Genomic DNA, 26,926 nt, shown 5'->3' with positions numbered 1-26,926 from the left:
ATGCTTTTAGAATCCATATCTGGTTCTGTTGGCATTGTTTCTTTCCATTATCATTGGCTGTTCTCTGCTAGATAATGCAAATAGGCGCTCTCACTGTCTCACATACCATGTAAATGATATTATCAGCATAGCAGGTGGGTTTGCATGTAAAAGGACTCGAGTGTAAAAGAGGACACACCCATAGCACTATCACTTGCAGTTTCTAGTTACTCTATTTAGAGAATACTTGCAAAAGAAATGTACATCACTTCCACCAACAACACACGTGAAGCTAATAACTTACCACACTTCGACAAATTTGAATCCAAAGTGATGGATAAGAAGGACAAGATGCATGAAGCAAGCGTACAATGGTTGCACGAACCAACATCCCAATCCTACAAGGAAATCATAAAGAAGTTGAGAAAAAATAATTTTAGCATATAGATCACAAATTCCCCAGATAAGGCAAATGCATAATTCACAGCCTGTCATGTCACCTTGAAATCATCCCTTGATGCTTACAACATTCATTTTAGCATGCACATTTTGCACTTTTGAATAATCATGTGTAGTCCACATATGCAACGGCTTTTAAGAGGAATTGCTTTCATTCCCGTTCATGGAAATTAAATCTTAATAGAAATTCTCAAACAGCTCCTTTAAATATATTTGTCTAAGAGACTAAGACATAATACTAGTGACAAGAAAAGTTAGTGAAACAAGACCACAGAGATTGCCTCATAAGAAAAGCAAAGCAACAGGTACAAAACAGGGAACTAGTGACAAACTATAACCTAAAATCCAATCAATTCCCTGTAGTCAAGGTGCAGGCCATCTAGCCATTGGTACTCCACACCTTCGTGGAGAATTAAATTTCACAGGGTCCATGTTGGAGACAGCGCAGACATTATATCATTCATGGAAACTTATGTAGATGAGAAATTTTGCAAACTTAATTCATGCCCCTCAATGGTACCACAATGTGGGATACACCACAAATAAGGGTTTTGTCAAAATGAAAAGTAAAAATATGTGTTAAATAACCCAATTCTTTAAGTCATAACCAACAAAGGTACCATAATGTGGGATACACCACAAATAAGATCTTGTCAAAATGAAAAGTTAAAATATTTCTTAAAGAACAAAATTCGGTAGAGCCGCTCATCAAAATCAAAATCTAGATATTTCTTCGATAACAAATGATGCAAAGATAAAGAAGTCGGGGTGCATACTCAGAGTCTGTTTCCTCATTGAGCATACTAAACAAGTTTCCTTCAATATGCTCATTAATAACTGCAACCTGCTCATCACAATAAGGGATTATTTATGCAAACAATAAAATTATTCAATAAGAATTACTGCCATTCAACCAAATTTTGAGAGAAGTATAAAAGGTCGAGAATAAGAAATAACTACAGCCAGCAATCTAACAAGTATAATGAGAAAAGTTACTAAAAGATAACATCCTGATCCAAATTCTGTGGATGCCATAGGCATATGTCTGATATATGGGTGGTTGAGAGTATAAATATACACAAGGATGTGTTCTGCAATATGTATTCATATGAAGGGGATATATTGATAATTTGATCATAACTAAAGACCTATGTCACATAGGTGCAGGTGCGGTGATGCAGCACTTTAAAAAAACTTCGGTGAGAGGGTGCGGGGAGTGTGTGTGTGTGTGTATATATATATATACATATATATATATATATATATATATATAATTTTTAACAGTTTTAAGTTAACACTACGTGTATGATTGTGCATTTATGTGTATAAATATATATATATATATATATATATATATATATATAATTGGACTTGGATAGGGTTAACTGGATCTACTTTTGAACAGAAATGGATCTCAATGTGGTTGACTTCACATGACACAAATGAAGTCGTATCTAAGTGTCGCACCCACAACTAAATGTCACACCCACAACAAAGTGTCACACCAGCACAGAAGAGTCTGTGTTACATAGCCTGTAAAACACGAAAAAAAAGGAAAAAAATAACTTGGATTCGTGTCGGATCCGGACCCGGACCCAATGGAGGCACCGCCTCCCACATGTCTTTTAAAGACAACTAGGCAAAGGGGGGGAGGTTCTCAAACCCCCCCCCCCCCTCTTTCCCCCTCGGCTCTCTCGTCTCTCTCTCCCCTGACCGCCTCTCCCACTCTCCGCATTTATGCTCGCCGACGAACCACCGCCATTGGCGATCCTCTCCGACGAGCCAGCCCGGAGACCCCTGTCAACCCGCCGCCACCTGCGACCTCCCATCCTTCCGACGACTCCGCAGGTACGCATCTTCCACTCTCATTCCCCTTTTCTTTTCTTCTCCCCCCTTTTTCTTTCCTTTTTCCTCCCTCGCTGCCTCAATCCCGCAGCAATCCGACAAAAAGGGGTCGGGAAGCCCCCCTTTTTAAATTGTCTTAAGATTTTTCGGCAGGGGCCTTTGGCCCCTGCCTCGTCTTTTAAATGTCGGCAGGGGGGCATTGGCCCCTGCCTCCTTTTTCCTCTCAAAAACGACAGGGACCTTTGGCCCCTGTCTCGTTTCCCTGTTAAGCAAGCCCAACAGGGGCCATTGGCCCCTGCCTCCTCTCCCAAAGGCCCCTGTGCCCCCCCCCCTCTCTACTCATTTTCCAGACAGGGGCCATCGGCCCCTGCCCTTCATCTCATCCCAGCAGGGGTCATCGGCCCCTGCCCTTTATCTCATTCCAGCAGGGGCCGATAGCCCCTGTGTAAAATTGTCTACGAAGAGACAATACGCATACAAGCATAAATACTTAAAAAAGGAAGTGCATGAAGGCACTCTCACAACACTTGAACACAATACGTAAAAAGCGTATAAATAATAAACATGCAATAATGCATGTATTTCATAAAAGGAAGCAAGTGCTTGAGACTCTCACGCTTATATTCCAACAAGGGAGAACACCCCTATTTATACAAGAAAGAAGAGGTGCAAGAGGGGGCTCCCCAAAGGAGTCGTTGGGGAGCTCCCAACGGTCACAATTGTGACCGTTGGGGGCTCCCCAACGACTCTATTGGGGAGACCCCCAATGCACCTTTTTGAATATGCAAAAAGGAAAAAAATAAAATAAAAAGAATTACAAAAATAAAAAGGAAAAAAATACAGCATATTCCAAATGGAATATGCGCAAAATGTAAAAAGACTGAAATACCCTTTTCGGGTAAAAAGAGAAAAATATATATACTTATATATAGAGATACGTATACATATAACATATTTATACGTATCTCTATGTATATAAGTATATATATTTATACTTACAATAATGTTTTTGAGTATACATTTTAACACCCCCCCTCAAACTTACGGTGTGATAACCGCAAGTTTGTCAAGAAGGAAATGAAATCTAGGCGAACAAAGAGCTTTTGTGAAGAAGTCCGCAAGTTGATACTCAGACGTCACGTATGGTAGATCAATGACCTTCTTCAAGTATTCTTCCCTGACATAATGGCAGCCCATCTCTATATGCTTTGTTCGCTCGTGAAAGGTGTGGTTTTTGGCAATATAGATTGCACTTTTATTGTCGCAGCACAGCTTTGTTGGTTCTCTGATAGGCACTCCCATATCTTCCAAAAGGCATCGAATCCATACAATTTCCATGGTAGTGGATGCCATTGCTCTGTATTCAGCTTCAGTGGATGACAGAGAGACCTTCTGTTGCTTTTTACATCGCCATAAAATCAAAGATTCACCTAAGAAAACACAAAAACCAGTGGTGGAGTGACGGTTACTAGGGTCACCTCCCCAATCTGAGTCAGTATAAGCAAGTAATTTTAAATCAGAAGAAGAAGATAGAAATACTCCCTTATTTACTGTGCCCTTCAAGTATCTGATGATGCGAAGAACAGCACTCATATGAACGGTTGTGGGAGCGTGCTGAAACTGACTGGCGATGTGTATAGCATGTGACAAGTCAGGTCAAGTAATACTAAGATACATTAACGAACCTACCAACTGCCTGTAAGGGGTAGGATCGGTTAAGAGAACACCATCGTCAATTTTCATTTTTGCTCCCACAACTTCAGGAGTTTCGAATATTTTGTCATCAGAAATCCCAAATCTGTCAATAATCTCACAAGCAAGTTTAGACTAAGATAGAAAATAACCACGTTGCGAATAGGCAACCTCAATTCCAAAAAAATATGTCAGAAAACCCAAGTCTGACATCTCAAATTTTGAAGTCAAGACGGACTTAATACCCTTGACTCCTTGAACATCATCACCTGTAATTAACATATCATCAACATAGAGTAATAATATGACAATCCCTGCCTTAGATTTTTTAGTAAATAGAGCAGTGTCAGTATAACATGAGGAGAATCCATTTTCCAACATTACACTGGTAAATCTATCATACCAGGCTTTGGGAGCATGTTTCAAACCATAGAGAGCCTTTCGAAGACGAAGAACTTTATCTTTAGGAATCTTCATGCCTGGTGGGGCATCCATATACACTTCTTCGTTAAGATCACCATTTAAAAAAGCATTTTTCACATCCATTTGAAAAATGTTCCAATTTTTAATAGATGCAATAGTAATGAGACATCTAACTGTAACCATTCGGGCTACAGGAGCAAAAGTTTCTTCATAATCAATTTCATACTCTTGCCCATACCCTTTTGCAACTAAGAGAGTTTTATACCTTTCCAGGGATCCGTCGCTTTTAGTTTTAACTTTAAAAACTCATCGACAACCTATAGTTTTCTTTCCTATGGGTAGAGTTTGAAAATCCCAAGTTTCATCCCTTTTGAGAGCACTAAGTTCATTTTGCATGGCTTCTTGCCATTCTATACATTTTTTAGCTTCTTCAAAATTCCTTGGCTCAAAATAAGAGTGAATGGCACTAAGACAAGCCCTATACCGGGGTGAAAAAGAATCAAAAGAGACAAAATGAGTTGGTGGTCTCCTATTCCTCTCAGATCTTCGGTGATCGAGAGTAGGTACAAGCTCACTATATTGGTCAATGGCACTTCTAAAGGTGTCTTGGTTTCAACGGGAGTAGGTTATCGGATCACTTGAAATCCTGTTTTCTTGATCATTGAGAGGGTTATGCTCTTCAACATCACCATCATTTTCCTTATCGTGATTTAATGATACATCATCATCACTAGATATATCATCATTACTAGCCAATAAATCAAAAAGGAATGAGTAATCAAAATTTTCTTGTTGAGAAACATTTTTTTCAAATCCACTCTCATTTTCTAAAAACGTCACATTTCTAGAAACATATAACTTATCATCTCGAAGATCATAGCAACGAAACCCTTTTTGAGTTTCCGAATACCCAAGAAAGGCGCAGAGGATAGCTTTAGGAGAGAGCTTGTCATTTTTATCCGTAAGTATAAAACATTTACACCCAAAAACACGTAACCTTTTATAATAAGGTTCAAGTTTATATAAGATCTCAAAAGGGGATATTTTTCCTAATATCCTAGATGGTAAGCGGTTTATCAGATAAACAGAAGTTAGGGTTGCTTCAGCCCAAAAAGTTCTTAGGAATGTTTTGAGAAATAAGCAGGGTCCTAGTGGTCTCAATGATGTGCCTATGTTTTCTTTCGGCCAATCCATTCTGTTGAGGGGTTTTAGGACAAGACCTTTAGTGAATAATTCTGTGATCCTCAAGATATGTTTTAAATTGGTTGGAGAGATATTCTCCTCCAGAATCACTTCTAAAAATCTTTATATTACTGTTGAATTGATTCTTGATCATTGAGTGGAAGGTTTTAAAACATGTAAAAACTTCATGTTTGTACTTTAGGAAATAGATCCATGAATACATGGAGAAATCATCCACAAAAATAACATAGTAAGAAAAGCCTCATTTTGAAACAACAGGTGTGGGTCCCCAAACATCGGAATGAACAATTTCGAAGGTTTTAGATGAGAACATAGTTCTTTGCTCAAAAGGTAAACTTTGCATTTTTTCGAGAATACACTCATTACAAGAAAATGAACTTTTACATAGATCCTTTGCAAAATGTAAATAAGATAACTTGGTGACATTAGGATGACCAAGTCTTTTGTGTCATATGTTTATATCTTTGTTCCGGGCAACATTACAAAATGATTTTGGAACTTGGAGAGATTCCATATAGTATAAGTCTCTTTTTCTAAAGCCTTCCCCAATCAATTTCCCGGACCGGCGATCCTGTATTAAACATTTGTCAAATGAAAATTTAATATCGCATCCATGGTCCGAGAGTTGAGAAACAGAGAGAAGGTTTAAGTTAAGTTTAGGTATAAATCTAATTTTTTGAATGGAAAAATCTTGAGTTTCAAAATTACCTATTCCTTTAATTTCAAGAGAGATTCCATCCGCAATGGAAACAAAGGATGGAGAAACATTTTTTGAAAAATCGGAAAGTGAAAACATGTTTGGGGACATATTAAAAGATGCACCTGAGTCCAAAAGCCAAGAGACTTTACCTGGAATGGAAGAGGTAGACACGGCGGCACCGGATGTAGCTCCCTTGAGAAGAGGTTGAAGGGCTTCCACTATTTGATTCAACGAGAGTCACCCACTTGATGATGTCTCTTCCTTTTGTGGTACATCGGTGGTGGCCATAGTGAGAAGCCTCTTTCATTTGGGACATACGGGCTTGATATGCCCCGGTTCCTTACAAAAGTGACAAATAGTCTTGCTATAGTCCATCTTTCCTCTTTGTGCACCATCTCCTCCTTGATTTTGGAATTTGAAATGAGGAGGACGATAGGTCTTTACATTATTTCCGGGTATTGATACGGCATTGACCTCATTGTTTTCTTCATGATTACAAGGAACCACAAGAACATTTGATCCTTGTTTACATAAACTCATACGAGTCTCCTCACCACTTAATTTGGTGAGAACATCTTCAAGAGATGGAGGAGTAAATGAGGATAGAAGTGATGACCTTATTTGCTCAAATTCCGGTCTTAATCCATTCAAAAAGTTGAAGAACCGATCTTCTTCAAGTTGCTTGTAGCGGAGTTCAATTGTCTCTCCACTCCATTTTGGTTCAAGCATAGAAAGCTCATCCCAAATGGAGGAGAGGTCGGCATAATATTCCCTAATGGACATTTCACCTTGAGTAAGGGAGAGGGCCTTCTTTTGAAGGTAATACTTATGGGATAGATCTCTTGATGTATACATTTTCTCGAGATAATGCCAAGCTTCCGATGCTTTCTTGAACTTGATAATGTTGGCATTAATCTTTGTTTCGACGGATGCGAAGAACCAAGAAAGAATCTTGAAGTTCTTCATTTCTCAATCGCCGTGCTTCTTGGAGTATTCTTCAAGAGCTTTGATCCTTTCCTCTCCCTCAAGAATCTTGATTTCATTTCCGTCCATCACGGTTATTTTGGGTTCCGGTTCCGGAATTGTACCTTGCACATAACCCCATAATCCTTTACCTTTTATGTGAGCCTCCATGTTCCCGGCCCAAATATGGTAGTTGGACCCATTCAATTTGAAGCCAAGAGCGAAGTGAGACTCTTTTTCACCCATTAAGGAGTAAAGAAAAGGAGAAGGAGGCGTACCAACACAATGCTTCACCTTCTAGCTTGCACAAGATCCTTCTAAAATATTTGAGAAGCAAGATCCACCACTTCAACTTCTAAGAATCCGAAGGCACATTTTCGAGGCATTCGAAAAAAGAAGAATCTCACGATCCTTAATCACCAACCGAGCTCTGATACCATGTAAAATTGTCTACGAAGAGACAATACACATACAAGCATAAATACTTAAAAAAGGAAGTGCACGAAGGCACTCTCACAACACTTGAACACAGTACGCAAAAAGCGTATAAATAATAAACATGCAATAATGCATGTATTTCATAAAAGGAAGCAAGTGCTTGAGACTCTCAAGCTTATATTCCAACAAGGGGAAACACCCCTATTTATACAAGAAAGAAGAGGTGCAAGAGGGGGCTCTCCAAAGGAGTCGTTGGGGAGCTCCCAACGGTCACAATTGTGACCGTTGGGGGGCTCCCCAACGACTCTATTGGGAAGACCCCCAATGCACCTTTTTGAATATGCAAAAAGGAAAAAAATAAAATAAAAAGAATTACAAAAATAAAAAGGAAAAAAATACAGCATATTCCAAATGGAATATGCGCAAAATGTAAAAAGACTGAAATACCCTTTTCAGGTAAAAAGAGAAAAATATATAAATATATATACTTATATATAGAGATACGTATACATATAACATATGTATACGTATCTCTATGTATATAAGTATATATATTTATACTTACAATAATGTTTTTGAGTATACATTTTAACACCCTGCACCTGTTCTTTTGGCGGCAAGAGTCGTTGGGCCCTGCCCCGTCCTTTATTTTTGGGGTCGGTTGGGACCGTTGGCCCCAGCCCTGTATATCGGAGGAGTTGAGTCTTCTCCTTGCCTTTGCTTTTCGTCTTGGTTGCATGTTAATATCGCATATTTGCAATTGCAATGGATCTCGCTTGCGCTTCGCGACCCGAGTCGTCAATCGTTTACACCCGCAGGCGCCAGCAAGCTTGCAACTTCCCAAGGTAGAGGAAGATTACACGGAGGACTTGGACAATTGAATTGAGTTCAATTAACTAAAAAGGACAATTAAATAAATATATATGCATATATATATATATATATTTATACAAGTACTCATTTAACTCAAGGACGCGGTTTCGTGATCCTTGTCCTTTACTTTTTGTCATGTCTTTCTTTTGCCGTCGAGCTTTGCGCCCAGGCTCTTGCTTTTGCAAATGTTTTGTTGCTGCCTTGCCATTGCAGATGACGTTCAGGTTTTCGCTCATTGTATGTCTATGTCACAGGGATTCAGCTAGCAGGGTGTCGCACCCGCGTCGACGCGACTCGACGAGGGTGCGGGTGCAGGTGCGGTCAACCCGATCCTGGGTGCGTTGACCGCACCCTGGATCATTTAGGTTCATTTTATTTTTTGGATTTTTTTTTTAAAAAAAAATTTGCCCAAATGGGCTGCGATTTTTTTTTAAAAAAAAAAATATGCTGACAGCAGCTGTCAGCTGCTGTCTGTCAGCTGCTGATAGCTGCAGCAGCTGACAGACAGCAGCTATCTGTCAGCAGCTGCTGACAGCAGTTGTTCTGTCAGCAGCTGACAGCTGTGAAATTTGAAAAAACCCACCGACCCCCTTTATTTATATATATATATATATATATACATTTTTGCCCCTGCCACACCCCCGCACCCGGGTTTTTGGAAGTGCTGAATCCCCGCACCCATGTGACGTAGTTGCATGTGCTATAAAGGCATCCTCGTGAAGGATGCAAAGGCATTTACCTCTCTCTCTTGCGACAAGAGTTGAGTCGAGAGCTTAGCGATACATCCTTGTCTAAGGAGAGGGATCCCTAGCAGTGATCTTAGCTTTTCGAGTGAGCAGTCCTGCAAAGTAGACTTGAGAATTTAGAGAGCTTCGCAAAAGCATCAAATACTGCCCAAATCGAAGTATTTGGAAGGATGTGATTGGTTGGTTATGTTCGCCTATTCGACATATCTCGGGTAACCCCGAATTGGAGCTTGAGCGAACTTCTTAGCGGGGGGTCTGTTGAGAAATCTGTATCCTGTCTATCGAGGCCGGTATCAAGTCATGCGAGGCATGTAGATACCCCATTAGCGAATGAGATTCTAGCAAATCGCATGCCAAATGTTGGTACAAGTTGTTGGCTATTTCAAAAGATAAAGAATGTCAAAAGTAAAGTTTGAGAAACATTGCATCTTTGCGAAACACTTTTGTTGAGACTCCTATTGAGGAACTATACCCCTTTCATCCTAGAGTATTTGTAATTGTGCACTGCACACTAGTACTGCGATGATCGGATGAGACGGTCGTGCGACCTCGAGTAGTGCTAAATGATAATGTTGTAATCACATAAAATGGTGATTGATCGCATTCACAGGCTAGATGCTCAAGTGGTTAAAAGACCACAGCATAGAATGGGTAGTTAGTTAAGCAACACCTAACGCACCCATTCACTTCTTGTTGTCTGTCAAGGGAGAGGACAGAGCGGTACAAAACTCCAATGGACAGGTTGTTAACAATCACCCCACGGGCAAAGATCCGGCCTCCCCAGTCATTGGTGTTAGGGGAAATGACCACCAGACATTATCCTATGTGATAGATCCCATGAACTTCTGCACAAGTTGGATGCATCTGTTGCCAAGTACCTGCCTTTGGAGAATCCTCTCTTGGTTAAAGTCGTCCGCTTAGGAGCGGACTCAACTAGATATTCGGGTTATTGAAAATACATAGAATAATAGACCCCCGAATTAGTCTCAGTTGTTTCTACGTTTTGTTTGGGCGTACCCGCAGGACAGTAATATCAAAACTAGTGTTGTGAAAAGCGTTGAGGTATAGCGAGGCGCTCCACCAAAATCTGAGGCGATGCGTAAGCCTCGAGGCGCAAAGCGTAAGCCTCAAATTTTTTTTTAATTAAAATAAAAAACTATAAAAAATATTTAAAATTATAAATAAATAAAAATTGCTTTATTGATAAAGCAACAACACATTTAAAAATGGAAAACTTGTGATAAATATATGCTAAATGGTAAATATCGCGATATTTGTCATGGATTGAAAATCACACAAAAAATTGTCATTTTAAACTTTCAGGCAATTTCTCGTGATATTATCGTGAGATTTTTATAAATCTTGCGATATTTATTACAAAGCCCCAATGTTGTCAGTATCAGTATCGACATTTAATCGTTTTGGCCAACTATTTTATTAAAACAAGACCAACATAAAATCAAAATAAAGGATTGGTTGTAATGACGATATTAACAAGAAAGAAAACGCAGTCGGATTGGTTAATCCGGTTATTCCATCTACTTCGGCTTATATTGTAGCGAAAACAATTACAAGATAAATAGTAGGATAAATAAAAGAAATTAACATTGCATATTCGTCCCAAAGAGAGAGAGAGAATCTCAGCAACCGGAAAATTTACATATAGGGAAATGGGTACAAATTTGAAAGATCTGTGGCAGGTAACCGTTGTTTCCGACGGGAAACTGAAGCAGGAATTGGTTTTCCCGCCGATTTTGAGCCGGAATTCTACGGTATAAAATGGATTGGAACGCTCTATCCTCTTATCCTCTGTTTGGACGATTCAACAATTAGGAGGAAATCAAAACCCCAAGGAGAAACCCCATTTTCCTTACAAACAACAAACTCAGAGAGAGAGAGAGAGAGCTCACCAGGCAGAGCCTCTCTGCGTCGACGTGGGGAGGTCGTAGCACAGATAACAAAACCCTCTGAAAGCCCCCTCTTTTATTTAGGGTTTTGTTAGTTCCAACTTCCAATTGAATCGATGCATGTGACTTGGATCTGGACCCGAGTCGAAATCTGAGGCGTATACGCCTCACCTTGAGGGACGCCTCACCTTAAGGCACGCCTCGCCCCGAGGCGTGCGCCTCAAGGCGTATGAAGCGCACGCCTTGAAGCATTTACACTTTATGCTTGCGCCTCAAGGCACAAAGGCCCTCGCCTTGAGGCGAGGCACGCTTTTTACGCCTTGAGGCGCGCTTTTAATAACACTGATCAAAACATAAAGTTTCACACTGGTTGATGGGTCATAAGACTTTCGTGTGTTTTGGCTACGTATTTTTTGTCAAGTAAAAGCTTATCGATGAAATTACGTATGACTTTGTGTGCCTCCGAGATTCTTATGATTATGATGCTTATGTTAGCATATAGGTGGATGACATGTTACATCGACAAATGATTAGTTTAGACGATTTAGGTGAATAATACATCACGCCTACATAGTTTTATTACAGAGAATTATGTTATGATTGCCTAAGTGAATATAGCATACTTGTATAACAAGATTGATAAGTATCCTGAATTTGATTAAAATGTCTTGAAGATATGTGTGTGAGTTACACGCTAGAAAGTTTGAATGCGATGTGCTTTGAGATAAAAATTGTGAATGCATATATAACTTGAATCCTGTGAATTTATTGAACTACGTAGAGATTACATATGTTGATGTTTAGTTGATTCATATTATGTAATCTGCGTGTTCTCATGTGTTGTTTACGCATGCTTTGAGGTCCTATTTGAGGAGTGCAATGTTCTTTGTGGTAATAATACGATGCATAGTATTATATGCTTTTGTATGATGTGATTGAAATGTCACATGATAAGAAATGTTGAAAGCATGCGATAAATGTTCATGGATATGGAACCTTATTGGAGGAATGTGTGATCTTGTGATTTGTTTTACCATGTGAAGTGATTCGATGCATATTGCTCATATTCATGTTTGTGCCCATATTGGTGGCTACTGACTCCAAGAACGGTCAATTGTTCGGAGCAGTCGATTGTATTGATGCATGTATCACTGGGTATGGTATTTGTTGAGGACCTGATCTCCAAAGAATTATCTACGAGGGCGTGTATAATCAAGACCCGGTGACCTGACTAGGGTGGTAGATTCTCTGTGAGGATGTACACTATCCACGAGCGGGTAGCCGCAAAGACGGTGAACTCCTGTGAGGAAGTGTATGGTCCAAGACCAGGTATACCATCTAGGGCGGCAATTCCTTGTGAGGTTGTACATTTCCCAGACCAGGTGATCCGGCGTTGATCTTGTTAATTATAATAGTGGCTATCGACCCTGAGAGCGGTCATTTATGTTGATGCGTGTATAGCAATGATTTTCATTGAATATGGCATTTGTTGAGGACCGGGTTCCTAAAGGATTCTCTGTGAGAGTACGTATGATCAAGATCTGGTAATCGGATAGAGTGGTAGATTCTCTGTGAGGATGTACACTCTCCAAGAGCGGGTAGCCGCAAAGACGGTGAACTCCTGTGAGGAAGTGTATGGTCTAAGACCAGGTATACCATCTAGGTGAGGTCGTACATTTTCCAGACCAAGCGATCCGACGTGGAACTTGTGATTTTGATTACCATAAAAAAGTATGGTGAGCTGTGATGATCTTCGGAGATTGTTTGAGATAGCCAGTTATGAATATATAGATTTGGCTTTCTGTTTTAGCATGATTATATGTTGAACCCAGATGTGAGAATCAGATCTTTATTGATTTTAGATCATGATCATGTTTTGGACCTTCTATGGAAGGGTGGGCTTTTCTAACAAAGTATGACGTCTTAAGTGAGTCATAACAGGTAACAGTTGGTCGCGTAAGTGTTAAAATGTAAAACTATACATATATGTATATATAATAATATTATATTATTATATATATATAAATACATTTTTAATTTCTTTCTTTTCTGTATTTTTTTTCCTTTATTTTTATTTTTTGTCTTTATGTCATCTAGTTCAGTTTGAACTAGAATGACTGTTGCTAGTCAAGTCCTGTCCAGACTTGACTAACAATAGAGTTGTTGGACTGACACATTCCAACAGCTCTAAATAGAGCTGTTGGACTGTGCCCAACAGCTCTATTGAGTCCTCTTTCAGCTGTGTATATAAAGGGGTGCAGCCCCTCTTGTATTTCACTCCAATGCTTCTTAAGCAATTGGTTTTTCATATCAATAAAGAATACATTTTTATTTTTATTTTGTTTCCAGTTATACCCTTTTTAAGGGTTATGCTTTAGTGTCATTCTTGACACTTGCTCTTGTTAATCAAAGCTCGTGTTTCGAAGATCCCCATTTCATTTCATGGTATCAGAGCCGCGGAAGTACTAAATCTTGAGGAAAAGCTGCCTCGGTTTCCGTGCCTGTTTGCAAAAGTGTTCGCCACTTGAAGAGAAGTGTTTTATCACTTCATTGGAGAAGATTTCACATCTTGTTGTATTGTTTTTTTTTTCTTTCTTTCTCATTTTCCTTCTTGTTTCTCTTCTATCCCTATTCTTTCTCTCCTTGTAATCGATGGATGACAATGATAAAGTCACCAACATGCCTATGAAACTAAGCGATACGAACTATGTAACATGGGCTTCAATCATGAAGCACCATATATGGGGAAAAGGCTTATGGGGGATTGTGGATGGTTCCGATTCGGAACCTAAGCTATCTCTTACTAAAAAGGAGGGAGATAAAGACGTCCCTCTATCGGAAGAAGAGAAAATCAAGGCTATTGCCTCATACGAGAAGAAATGGAAAGAATGGAGAATATCTCATGCGAAGATAATGTCATGGCTTATCAATAGCGTTGACATTAAAAAATGCTCAAGTCTTGCCAAATTTGATCATGTCGATAAGGCATGGGAATACCTTAAGAATATGTATTCCCTTAAAGATATTGCACACGTGTGCAACCTCCAAGAAAAAGTTCGAATGATGACACAAGGAGACAAAACTATTCGTGAATATTACAATGGGTTGTCCGAACTTTGGGAAGAACTTTCCCTTTTAGAACCAAAGTGGCATTGTGCCGAAGACATCGAGCTTCGTCAGAAACAACTCGATGTTGAACATTTTTACCAGTTTATCACTGGATTAAGGCCGCAATTTGAAACCACTAAATCGGCCCTACTTCACCGGGGAAAAATTCCTTCTATTGTTGAAACTATTGAAGAGTTAACAATGGAAGAAAATCGTCTCCGGAAAGGTTCTTTAAAAATTGAAGATGATTCCGTTTTAGCCGTGTCTAGACCAGGGAATCATGTTCGATCATATAGGCCTCCTCACTTTAACCGACAAAATGGTGACTATGATAAGAAGAAAGTTATTTGTCATCACTGTCATGAACCGGGACACTACAGGCCACAATGTCCCAAACTTAAGGAGCTGAGAGAAAAAAGAGCTACAATTGCTGGATCGGAGCCTAAAGATCAGGATGCACCAGTTTCCCTGGCCCAACTAATGGAGATCCTTCAGCCTCTCATCAAAGGTGCCTCTTCCTCATCTGAAGCTTCAACCGGCGCAGCAGCCTCATCTTTTTCTGATTTAGGTAAAATTTCTTGGCTTCTTGACTCTGGTGCATCTTTTCATATGACCCCAAATAATCAAAGTATATCCAAATGTGTTAAAAATAAAACAAGTGTGTCAAAGGTCTTTACTGCTGATGGGACTTCTCTTGAAATAGAAGGAATAGGAGATTTTGAAAAAATTTATAAAACAAAAAAAAATTTTATTCCAGAAATTAGACATGTTCCCAAATTAAATTTAAATCTTTTATCTGTATCTCAAATTTCTGATTATGGGTGTAATATTTCTTTTTCTTCTCATGGTTGTTGGGTACAGGATCGCCAGTCAGGCAAGCTGATTGGGGAAGGCCATAGAGAAGGAGGACTCTATTACATGGATTTTTTGGAAATGCCGAAGAAAGCTTTTTGTTATAATATTCAAAAAATAGAGTTGGAACTGTGGCATAAGAGACTTGGTCACCCACATATAGCCAAAATCCAACATTTTCCAAATCTAGGGAAATTTTGTAACTCTGAATCATTTGATTGTAAAGATTGTATTCTCGGCAAAATGAAAAGATTACCATTTCAGAACAGAACTTTTTTCTCTTCAAGACCACTTGAATTAATACACTCGGATGTTTGGGGTCCTGCACCAGTAATTTCTAAAGGAGGATTTGTTTACTATGTTATTTTTGTCGATGATTTCTCCCGACATACGTGGATGTACTTTCTCAAACATAAGTCTGAAGTATTTTCATACTTTCAAACTTTTCATAATATGGTTAAAAACAATTTTCAAAATGATATTACTATTTTTCGCACAGATTCAGGGGGAGAGTTTTTATCCACAGATTTTCAAAATTATCTTAAATTGCATGGCATCACACACCAAAGATCTTGTCCTTATACATCTCAACAAAATGGACTGGCAGAACGAAAACATCGCCATATTATAGAAACCACTAGAACTTTATTAATAGCAAATCAAGTCCCTAAAGACTTTTTGGCAGAAGCTGCCTTAACTGCCACCTATCTCATTAATAGGATGCCATCTTCTTCGTTACAAAATATCACTCCCATTGAAAAACTTATGAACATTTCTCCAGACTACTCTAGATTAAGAATATTTGGGTGCAAATGTTTCATATTTACTGACAAAAATGATAAACTTTCCCCTCGTGCGATTCCCTGTGCCTTTTTAGGATATGCTGAAAACCAGAAAGGTTATAGATGTTTTGACTTCAAAAATAATAAACTATATGTGTCTAGAAATGTTTCCTTTCTTGAAAAGGAGAGCTTCTTTGATTTTAGAAAATTAAAAGACGTCACTGAGTACTCTTTTTTGCTAGATCTAACATCAACATCTGATGAATATGACCTTGATTGTAACTTTGATGATGATCCAAGAATTATTGATCTTAATGTTGAAAATGAAGAAGTTCATAGAGATACTAGTATTCAATATTCCAGGCGACAAGAGTCTAATACTCCATGTGCACTTGAGAAATATTCTAACATTCCAACTAGACAATCATCCCGAATCTCGAGGCCTCCAGAAAAGTTTGTATCATACGAGTCTTTCTCACCCACATATAGGGCAGTTATTGCATTAATTCACTCATATGAAGAACCATCCACATATTTTCAAGCAAAAAATGATATCAAATGGATAGAAGCCATGAAAGTTGAATTAGATGCACTTGAAAAGGCTTCTACATGGAATATTCAAGATCTTCCTCCAGGGAAGAAAACTATAGGATGTCGATGGGTTTATAAAATTAAAACCAAGAGTGATGGTACTCTTGAAAGATATAAAGCCCGTTTAGTAGCCAAAGGTTATGCCCAAGAATATGGGATTGATTATGAAAAAACCTTTGCTCCGGTGGCTCGTATGACTACTGTCCGAACCTTAATTGCCTTAGCTTCTATCAAAAAATGGTCTATTTTTCAAATGGATGTCAAAAATGCTTTTTTAAATGGAAAGCTAGTTGAAGAAGTATATATGGAACCCCCTCCTGGTCTAAGTATTCCTAAGGGTAAAGTCCTTCGCTTAGAAAAAGCTCTTTATGGACTTAAACAAGCACCAAAAGCTTGGTATGATAGGTTTAGTCGTGTTATGATTGATATCGGTTTTCAATTCTGTTTAACTGACACTGCTTTGTTTATTAAGAATTCTGATGCAGGGATCATTGTGCTTCTTCTCTATGTGGATGATATGATCATCACCGGAAGCGATAAACAGGGAGTTGAAACAATCAAAACACTTCTTAAATCTCATTTTGAAATGACTGATTTGGGCTTGTTGAGATATTTTTTAGGCATTGAAGTTGCTTATTCCCCTAAAGGATATTTATTATCTCAGACAATTTGCTTTTGATATTGTTTTCAGGTCTGGTATTACTGATGATAAGAAAGTTGACACTCCAGAAGTTGTTAATGTTAAAATGAAGATTGATGATGGAGAACTTCTTGCAGACCCTACTCCTTACAGACAGCTTGTCGGGGCACTTTCCTATCTATCCATTACCAGACCAGATATAGCACATGATGTTCATACAGCAAGTCAATTTCAACATGCTCCTACTTCTGTTCATATGGGAGCAGTCATGCGTATTATCAGATACATCAAGTCCTCTCTTTCACGAGGACTTTTCTTATCTTCCTTCTCTTCTCTTGATTTAATTGCATATACTGATGCTGATTGGGGAGGTGATCCCAATAACAGACACTCAACCACTGGCTTTTGTGTCTTTTTAGGGGAATCATTAATCTCGTGGAGGTGTAAAAAGCAGCAGAAGGTATCTCTCTCATCCACCGAAGCTGAATACAGAGCCATGGCAACCACGACCATGGAAGTAGTTTGGCTCCGACGACTGCTTGCTGACATGGGAGTTGAAGCAACAAAGGCTTCACAAATGTGTTGTGACAACAAAAGTGCGATCTACATTGCCAGTAACAGAACATTCCACGAATGCACCAAACACATCGAAATGGATTGTCACTACGTCAGAGAGGAATATCTACACGGGATAATTGATCTGCCATATGTCACTTCAGAATATCAGTTAGCAAACCTCTTTACAAAGCCTCTCGCTGCTCCCCGATTTCACTTTCTCTTAGACAAACTTTCGCTCATTGTACCGTAAGTTTGAGGGGGAGTGTTAAAATGTAAAATTGTACATATATGTATATATAATAATATTATATTATTATATATATATAAATACATTTTTAATTTCTTTCTTTTCTGTATTTTTTTTCCTTTATTTTTATTTTTTGTCTTTATGTCATCTAGTTCAGTTTGAACTAGAATGACTGTTGCTAGTCAAGTCCTGTCCAGACTTGACTAGCAATAGAGCTGTTGGACTGACACAGTCCAACAGCTCTTAATAGAGCTGTTGGACTGACACATTCCAACAGCTCTAAATAGAGTTGTTGGACTGTGCCCAACAGCTCTATTGAGTCCTCTTTCAGCTGTGTATATAAAGGGGTGCAGCCCCTCTTGTATTTCACTCCAATGCTTCTTAAGCAATTGGTTTTTCATATCAATAAAGAATACATTTTTATTTTTATTTTGTTTCCAGTTATACCCTTTTTAAGGGTTATGCTTTAGTGTCATTCTTGACACTTGCTCTTGTTAATCAAAGCTCGTGTTTCGAAGATCCCCATTTCATTTCAGTAAGGCCTTGAGAGATGGGAATAAATTAAGGTTGTTCAGGACAAAGAGTTTGTTAGAAATAGTGACAGCGACAAACGATGTCCTAATAATGATTAAATGTAACTTTGGGAGAGGGTGATTGAGTCTAGGTTGAGGAAGGTTGTCATGATATCGGATAATCAATTTAGTTTTATGCCTGAAAGATCAACTATGGAAGCTATACATCTTCTTAGACAACTTATTGAAAGATATAGAGAGAGGAACAAAGATTTGCATATGGTTTTTATTGATTTAGAGAAGGCATACGATAGAGTACCTAGGGACGTTCTCTGGTGGACAATGATGAAGAAAGGTGTTTCTCTCAAGTACATTAGTATAATTAAAGATATGTATGAAGGAGTAGTAACCAATGTCCGCACTTGTGGAGGGGTGACAACCAATTTTCCGATAACGGTTGGGTTACATCAAGGATCTGCTTTAAGCCCTTTCCTATTTGCGATAGTGATGGATGAGCTTACGAGATCAATTCAAGAAAATGTACCGTGGTGTATGTTGTTTGCTGATGATATTGTTTTGATTGATGAGTCTAGAGCTGGGGTTAATGCTAAGTTAGAATTATGGAGACAGACATTAGAAGCTAGAGGTTTTAAGTTGAGTAAGAGTAAGACTGAATATATGGAATGTCGGTTTAGTAAGCAACGTAGTGATGGGAGTGTAGTGAAGCTTGGTGAGCACGAAATACCGGTGAATGATTATTTCAAATATTTGGGATCCATCATTCAAAAGTATGGAGAAATTAATGGAGATGTAAATCATAGGATAAAGGTTGGGTGGATGAAATGGAAAAGTGCAACTGGAGTGTTGTGCGATCGTAGAATGCCATTGCGGTTGAAGGGAAAGTTTTATAGGACGACTATTAGACCCGCTTTACTATATGGTACGGAATGTTGGGCTGCCAAGAGACATCATATTCAAAAAATGAGTGTAGCTGAGATGCGGATGCTTAGATGGATGTGTGGAAATACAATAAAAGATAAGATTCGGAACGAGGAGATACGTAAGAAGGTAGGTGTTGCACCCATTGAAAATAAGATGCGAGAGAATCGTTTACGGTGGTTTGGACATATTCGGCGAAGGCCTAATGATGCTCCAGTTAGAAGGTTGGAGAAATGGGAAAATATATTAGTTAAAAGAGGTCGGGGTAGGCCTAGGAAGACTTGGATGGAGATGATAGGAAAGGATATTGTAACGACCCCAACTCCCACCTTTGAAAAATGCGGAATATTTTTTTTTTCTAAGAGTCGCGGAAAACTTCCCAGAGACCTGGGGTCCCTACAGTTCCAATTTCAATTGGATAACCACACACCACAAAGCAACTTACATTTATCAATCATAACCAATCCACTGAATTCTTTTATTGATGAATCAATAAGAGTAATATGTTCCATGTCAAAAATGAAATATCAAATTGCAGGAAATCAGAAGAACTAAAAGAAAATAACAGTAGAGTCACTCTGTCCGTAAGTGAAGCCGTCTGAAGCAAATATGACCCTCGTATCCCTCAGAAGCGAGTCGACTTCACTGATCACCTGTGCCTGTGAAAAAACAATAAAATAAGAGGGTCAGAAATCCGAAGAATTCTGCGTACAGGTTTCCCTAATGAATCAAATAAGAAAAAGAGCATAAATAAGATCCATGTAATATTTTGAGGAATACGATTATACTCAATTCCTAAGTCAATTAACCATTTATGCATAATTAGCATTTAACAGGAGGGAACATGAAATATGTAACATTGATCACAACTTAATCAATAAGGCAATTAAATGTAAAATAGATCAACATCATACAATGATCCACATAAACAACTGAGTGAACAGGTAAACATGCATGAACTAATGCAGAGCAAGAATATGCATGATTTATGTACAATGCATGAACCATTTATTATCTTTCATTTAAGTTTTCCTCTTTCCATATGCATGCCCTATTAAATGCATACAATCCTTAAGTTTCTCTTTTTAATTTATCATTGCCCGCGGATACACCAAACGGGTACAATCCCCGAGGTCAAGTAGGGTTCCCGGGGTAGCTTCACACACAATTTTGTATTTTGTTACCGGGTTCCAAACTTAGCCCTCGACCGATATCAGTAAACAGCACCATCCATCGGAACCTTGGAAAACAGCATCCAAAGTCAGGGACACCATGGAAAACAGCATCCACTGGCGCCACTTTCTTTGTATACCAAACAAACTCACAACTGTTACTAGCACACCACTCCCGGGTAAAGTGGCGGATTCTCCCTAAAACCGTGGCCAGGAGAAGAACCTCAATATCGGGTTCAGGGGCAACAAAACGCACACGGAGTTTTTGTATCCTCACGGTTTCCCCTAAACCGCAATATCCCAGATTCCCACGCTAAAACAGGGACATCAAGGAGAAAGTGAATTACATTGTTCTTTATTTTCTTTTATCTGGTTATTAATTCATTTCTTTTACATTTGCAATTTTACATGCAGAACTAATAACCTAAGCTTGCACCTCAGCATGCTAAGCTTTTCACGGGACCACCGCCCATGACAACATAGAACAGTGCGGTAAAACAACAATATCACATTTGATTTGTTGCAATGCGTCAAAAACAATTAAAACGGAGAACAACTAGTTCTCGAGGCTCACCCAGCCCCTGATGATCCAATTTATCATCGATGCACCACATGAAAAAAAAAACATGAATAGCATACCACAAAGCATCACTTTTGAATGTTTCACAATATACATTTATGCATGCCAATTAAAAATGTGCACTAACAATGATAAGCATATGCATGCATATGAATTCGCAGTCTCATATTTATTGCATGTGTCCCTCGGATTTGCATATTCATGTCAACGGCATGATTTCATTGAGTATTTGTATGCATGCTTTCCTTGCAATACATACGTACAACGGCTATGTGCACACTCATACCACCACTCGCATGTAGACATACTTCAATTCCATGTAGACTCATGCATGAGAAAACAGCCAAGTGTTACCATTAGTAACGCAGCATAAGCTATCCTACGTATCTTGATCACAATGTAAATGGGCATGAACAAAATACATAAACATAAATCAAGGTAGATTTGGTGTCCTAAGATTTCTTTTTATTATGATAAAAATACACAACCCTTGCACCAAATAGATAGCATTAGAAGTGGATCACAATTTACAGATAGACCTAGATTTATACCGTGTGGGTGACAATTTTGGAATAACCAGATACTGCCTGGTGGCCTAAATTGTCTCCACAAATGGAGAAAATCTAAAGAATAATCAGTTCGTTTCCAGATTTCAGACTACTGCTCAACAAAGTTTAAACCATCTTTCCAAAACAGAATGTTACCAGAATATTCTGGGTGCTGTTATGAGAGTCCACACAGCTGGTTCAGGTTCCGTTCATTTTCAAAACCTACATGCCGATCTATGGCTTGTTTCAAAGATGTATTGGCATGATGGTTAAAATGCTGCTCGTGAAGAACATAATAGAAAACTCCTCAAGCACCAAAACATTTTCCAAGAATTTTGAAGGTTGACAAATAATATGAATATTAGGCATATGGTCTAAGTAGCATTGGTGAACACTGGGCGGCCTGGACCAAGACCATGTTGGCTTACCAAACAAAAGCTTCTAGCATGGTCCAAAAAGAGTTATGTAGAATAGTCACCCAAAACACGAGTCAACAAATCACCAATCATACACCACAATCTTAGTGAACCATGTACAATCTTTCTAGGACACTGAACTTGGAAACAGATTATCTGCAAAAGTAGTCACATTGCAATCATAGATGCATGCGTAAGGTCATCTTGTAGCATATGAATGTTAGATAAACATGATAGGAAGCATAAACATCAATTCAATCATACTGCTAAAACATCATCATATCTGAAACCATTATGTACCTACACATAAGTATTTATGTATATGGAATCAGCACAACCTGTGCAGATTCTGAATCAACATATATATATATATAGGGTGTCTTTTTTTTTTTTTGACAGTTTACAGTCAGCCGATCAAGTAAAAGACAGGCATGGATTGACTATTGCCCTTACACCTTTGTAACCACTGAGAGTACACATTTTAAATTTTCAACCATCAGCTGCCAATGAAAGAAAGAAACTTCCAAATATCTACAGCAGTGGACAACTCAAATTTATGAAAATAGGACACCATCCACGAAAGTCAAATATAACTATACTGATACTGAAACTTTTTTTTTTATAGTACAGTTATAAACAGCCGATATCAAGAAGCATACATGAAACGAAAGATGCCTCAACCATGTGTTGCACATAGTTACCAAACCACAGTAATAGCACCACTTATGCTAAACAATACCAAACCAGCCACACAATCTCAACATGTGCAACTCGATACCTCAAAAAAACTGAAAATCAGATTACTAGACTATCGGTCATGGAGAAAACTTCTGCTAGACAAACCTATCAGCCACAAAACTAATTTCGATAGCATCCTCAACCCACCCAATAAGGTACCAGTATAACCCATAGCCTCAAATTTCACAAAACTGACGATTTGGGGTTCCGACGACTCAAACCCCCAAATCTGCCCCTCTAACGATTTTCCTAAAATATTCCATGGAAAACAAAATTTGCACCCTCTTTCCCACTCGAAATCAAGAGGAAAAACCCGTACCTTGTTCGCTGGTTTTCCGGCGGTCGGAGGTTGGAGGTTGGAGGCACGGTCAGCTGGGCTGCTCCTCGTTGCTGCCGTGACGGGGAGATCGCTGGAGGTCGGCAATGGTGGACGTGGGCTGCCGCAGCTCGCCGGCGACCTCCTCTCACCCAACTCAACAGAGAGAGCGATAGAGGGAGAGAGAGAGAGATGAGGGAAGGGAGAAACGAGGGAGATGAGGGGAGAGGGTGAGATCCCCTCTTCCACCTCCCATTTATCGCCGAAACCCCCCCCCCCCCTTCTCGCCGAGATGGGTGGGGGTTTCGGTTACGCCTGCGTAACCCCCCCCCCTCTTTCCCCTTTTCTGTTCTGCTAAAAACCTATCGGGCAACCCTTATCGGGTTGCCCCTTTCTTTAAAAGGGTTACACAGGGGGTGCAGCTCGGGTCCGGACCCGAGGCCCGTAACCCGACCCCCAACCATATGGATCCATCAGTTGGATCTGAATGGATCCAACTGTGGATCCTCGGATAATTAAAAATAAAAATTTAAATTTTATTTATATATTATATTATTAGTTTTATTATGAATATGGATATAAAGACCATTTTATGGATCTTAGATCCATATGTTGGATCCATTTGGATCCAAACACGGATCCAACCTTAAATACTCAGTTTTTCTTTTCTTTTATACTATTAATTATTTATTTAACTATTATAAGTATAGTTTTAATACCCCATTGTGGGTTATTTACACGTTCTTTTATGGATCCGGTAACGGATCCGAGGCCCAAATTAGAAAAGTACTCGTTAAATAAAAATAAATAAATTACCAAAAATTGAGGTTATTACAGATATGAATGCTTTAAACCTCACCGAGGACATGGCATTGGATAGAAATGATTGGAGGAAAAGGATTCATGTGGAAGACCCAAAATGAATTTCTTTTTTGGTTCATATCGCTGACCCCAATTGTTTTGGGATGAAGGCGTAGTTGTTGTTGTTGTTGTTGTTGTTGTTGTTGACAAACGATGTCCTGATAAAGATTAAATGTAGAGACCCCGTTCAAGGAACGAGAACAAGCTTGTTGTGTGGTAGTCCACAGCTTACGATCAAATGAATCGTCATCCTGCGTTTGACAGTTGCACTGTTTACCTGTTTTGAATTGCTTACTTGTTTAACTGTTTATCTCTTTAAACTACTTAGCATGCTGAATTAAATGTACTTAATTCAGTTTCCTGTAGTCTCTTTTGTGCACCTACTAGTTTTTCGTAAAACTAACTCATTTTATGGGTACAGGTGATGATTAGGTACACCACGGGCGATGGCGCGATGGCAAGATGGCTTCAAGATTTCCTTTTTTCCTGCTCTTAGCTCGCGTCCTAAACATTTTTGGGTTTGTCACGAATTTTTCTTTGGATATTCGAATTTTGTACTTTTTGGTTCTTTTAGCTAACGTGCCCAAAGTTGTCAGCTTGTCTTTCTAAATTCAACAAAAGAATAGTCTTCCGCTGATTTTATAAACAAACTCTGAGAGGGAAGATATTTTTTCTACTCTCTTGCATGTTTTCTGAAAGGTTTGCAAATTTGAAATTTTGGGGCGTTACATAGCCAAAGACACATAAATAACAAGAAGCCTCCCATGTCTGATCATGTATTTCCTTATATCCGCTTCATAACTCTTTTTGTCTCAATGTTATTATTTCAAATTGTATCAAATCAGATCTCTGTCTAACATGTTTGATCCTGCTCACTGGTTGTGGGTCTAATCTATTCACCTTTCCTTTTCATTTTCTTTTGCTTCTTTTTCAGTTTCTCTTTCTTTCTTTCTTTCTTTCTTTCACAACCATTCTTTTTTGCTCTGGATCTTCCTTGTATACCTCAGGTTTTCTGGTTTGTGCGGTGTATTTTCTACTTTTCTGCCAACCTTTGTGTTCCATCAATTACTAAGCCAGACGTCACTGACCTAGGGATGATGTGATAACCTTTTCTTCATAGTTTCATGTCTTTCAACTTACCTCTACCATTTTCATCAAAATCATCCATTTTATCCGGATATGAATTCAAACAAGTCAACTTACATGAAATATTGCAAGTGGTGGGTTTGCCCACCTTTGGATTTCCAGCATCAATGCGTCAATCATGGAGACATTAGAAATGAGCATCCACTATATCACTTGCCCAGTCAAAAGTCAAATTGTTAATAGAATAAAATATCAGTATATTAGAGAACGTAAGAGGGGATTCCCCAGTAAACCAATGGTTGGGAAGAAAGATTTATTGAGATGTGATGTCTATTGGTCTGGATCTGGATTTGCATCCAGACCCACAGATGTCCCAACATGTCTTAAGTTGTGTTGGACCATATTATCTGTTAAATTACGTATATATAAATATATATATATATATACTTATATATATACATACGTATATATATACGTATATATATATATGTATATATATACATATATGTATATATACATATATGTATATATATATACATTTTTAACTTTTTTGATTCTCAAAATACCCGATAGGGGTATTTTGGTATTTTGGTAAATCCCCATGTAACCCCTTTTCCCTTTTTCTATTTTTCTTTTCTTCCTTTTTTCTTTTTTCTTTTCCTTTTTTTCTTTTTTATTTTCACCTTTCTGTAAGACCACAAGGGCCCCACACATGTAGTCGTTGGGGCCCCAACGGTCATATTTATGACTGTTGGGGCTCCCAACGACTACATGGGAGCCCCTTGTGGTCCCTTCTTCATTGCTCCCTCCTCTATAAATAGAGGAGGTTTTCCTCTTGTATTGCTAGGGTTGTTCACCCTCTTTTTCCTTCTTCAATAATATCCAACTTATGACTTGTTGGTCATATTTCCCTTTTGTGGGTTTTTTCATACACTTTTAGTGTTTGTGTTCTTGGCTCTTGGAATCACTTTTAAAGAGTGATTTGCTTTATTAGTGCTTCCGCCGCTCCACCTTTTTCATTACATGATATCAAAGCAAGGTTGGTGATCCGGCTTCTACTTTTTTGGTGCCTTGGGACGTGTGCCTTTTAAGCTTTTGAAGAAGGAAAGAAGATCTTTCGGCTCCGATGGAACGTGATTCTAAAGTTGAGCTTTCTTTCAAGCTCAATGGATCCAATTATCATATGTGGGCCTCCGCTATGGAAAATCATCTAAGAGGTAAGAAACTTTGGGGTTTTGTTATGGAAACTACTCCCGAACCCTCTCTTGTTCTCACTAAAATTGAAAATGATGTTGAAAAAGCTTTAGATGGCGACGAACGCATCAAAGCTATAAATGATCATCAATCCAAAATTGAGGATTGGGAAAATAATCATGTCAAGATTTTGGCATGGTTTATGAATAATGTAGACCTCAAAAATTGTGCAAATATTGCAAAATTTAGAAGAGCCAATGAGGCTTGGTTCTTCCATAAGGGTATGTATACCCAAAAGGATCTTGCTAGACAATTTTTTTGTCAAGAGAAATTTGTTCCACTATACAAGCGGATATGAGTGTCAGTGACTACTTTAGCTCTCTAACCCCTCTTTGGGATGAGCTTGTTCTTCTTGAGCCTAAATGGGTGGCTCCGGAAGATATTGAGTTAAGAAGAGAACAAATTGAAAAGGAGCACTTCTTCCAATTTCTTCATGCTCTACAACAGAAATACGAACAAGTTAGGGCATCTCTTCTCCATAGAAGTAAAGCCTTACCT

General features: G+C 38.7%; 1 protein-coding gene across 1 annotated transcript in view; it reads right to left on the bottom strand.

Annotated features, from left to right (window-relative positions):
- LOC149817632 (protein SWEETIE-like) overlaps window positions 1–26,926 on the bottom strand; it is a 180,327-nt gene that overhangs the window by 61,192 nt on the left and 92,209 nt on the right. The window contains exons 30-31 of the mRNA XM_089985742.1: window positions 1,215–1,282; window positions 284–377 (exon numbers count right to left, since the gene is read on the bottom strand). Of these exons, the coding sequence (XP_089841868.1) occupies window positions 284–377; window positions 1,215–1,282 (162 nt within the window). The remainder of the gene's footprint in view (window positions 1–283; window positions 378–1,214; window positions 1,283–26,926) is intronic.

Source organism: Nuphar pumila, chromosome 13, assembly GCF_984573655.1.
Source record: "Nuphar pumila chromosome 13, dmNupPumi1.hap1.1, whole genome shotgun sequence".
NCBI lineage: Eukaryota > Viridiplantae > Streptophyta > Magnoliopsida > Nymphaeales > Nymphaeaceae > Nuphar > Nuphar pumila.
This window is presented reverse-complemented; position numbering and strand designations above follow the sequence as displayed.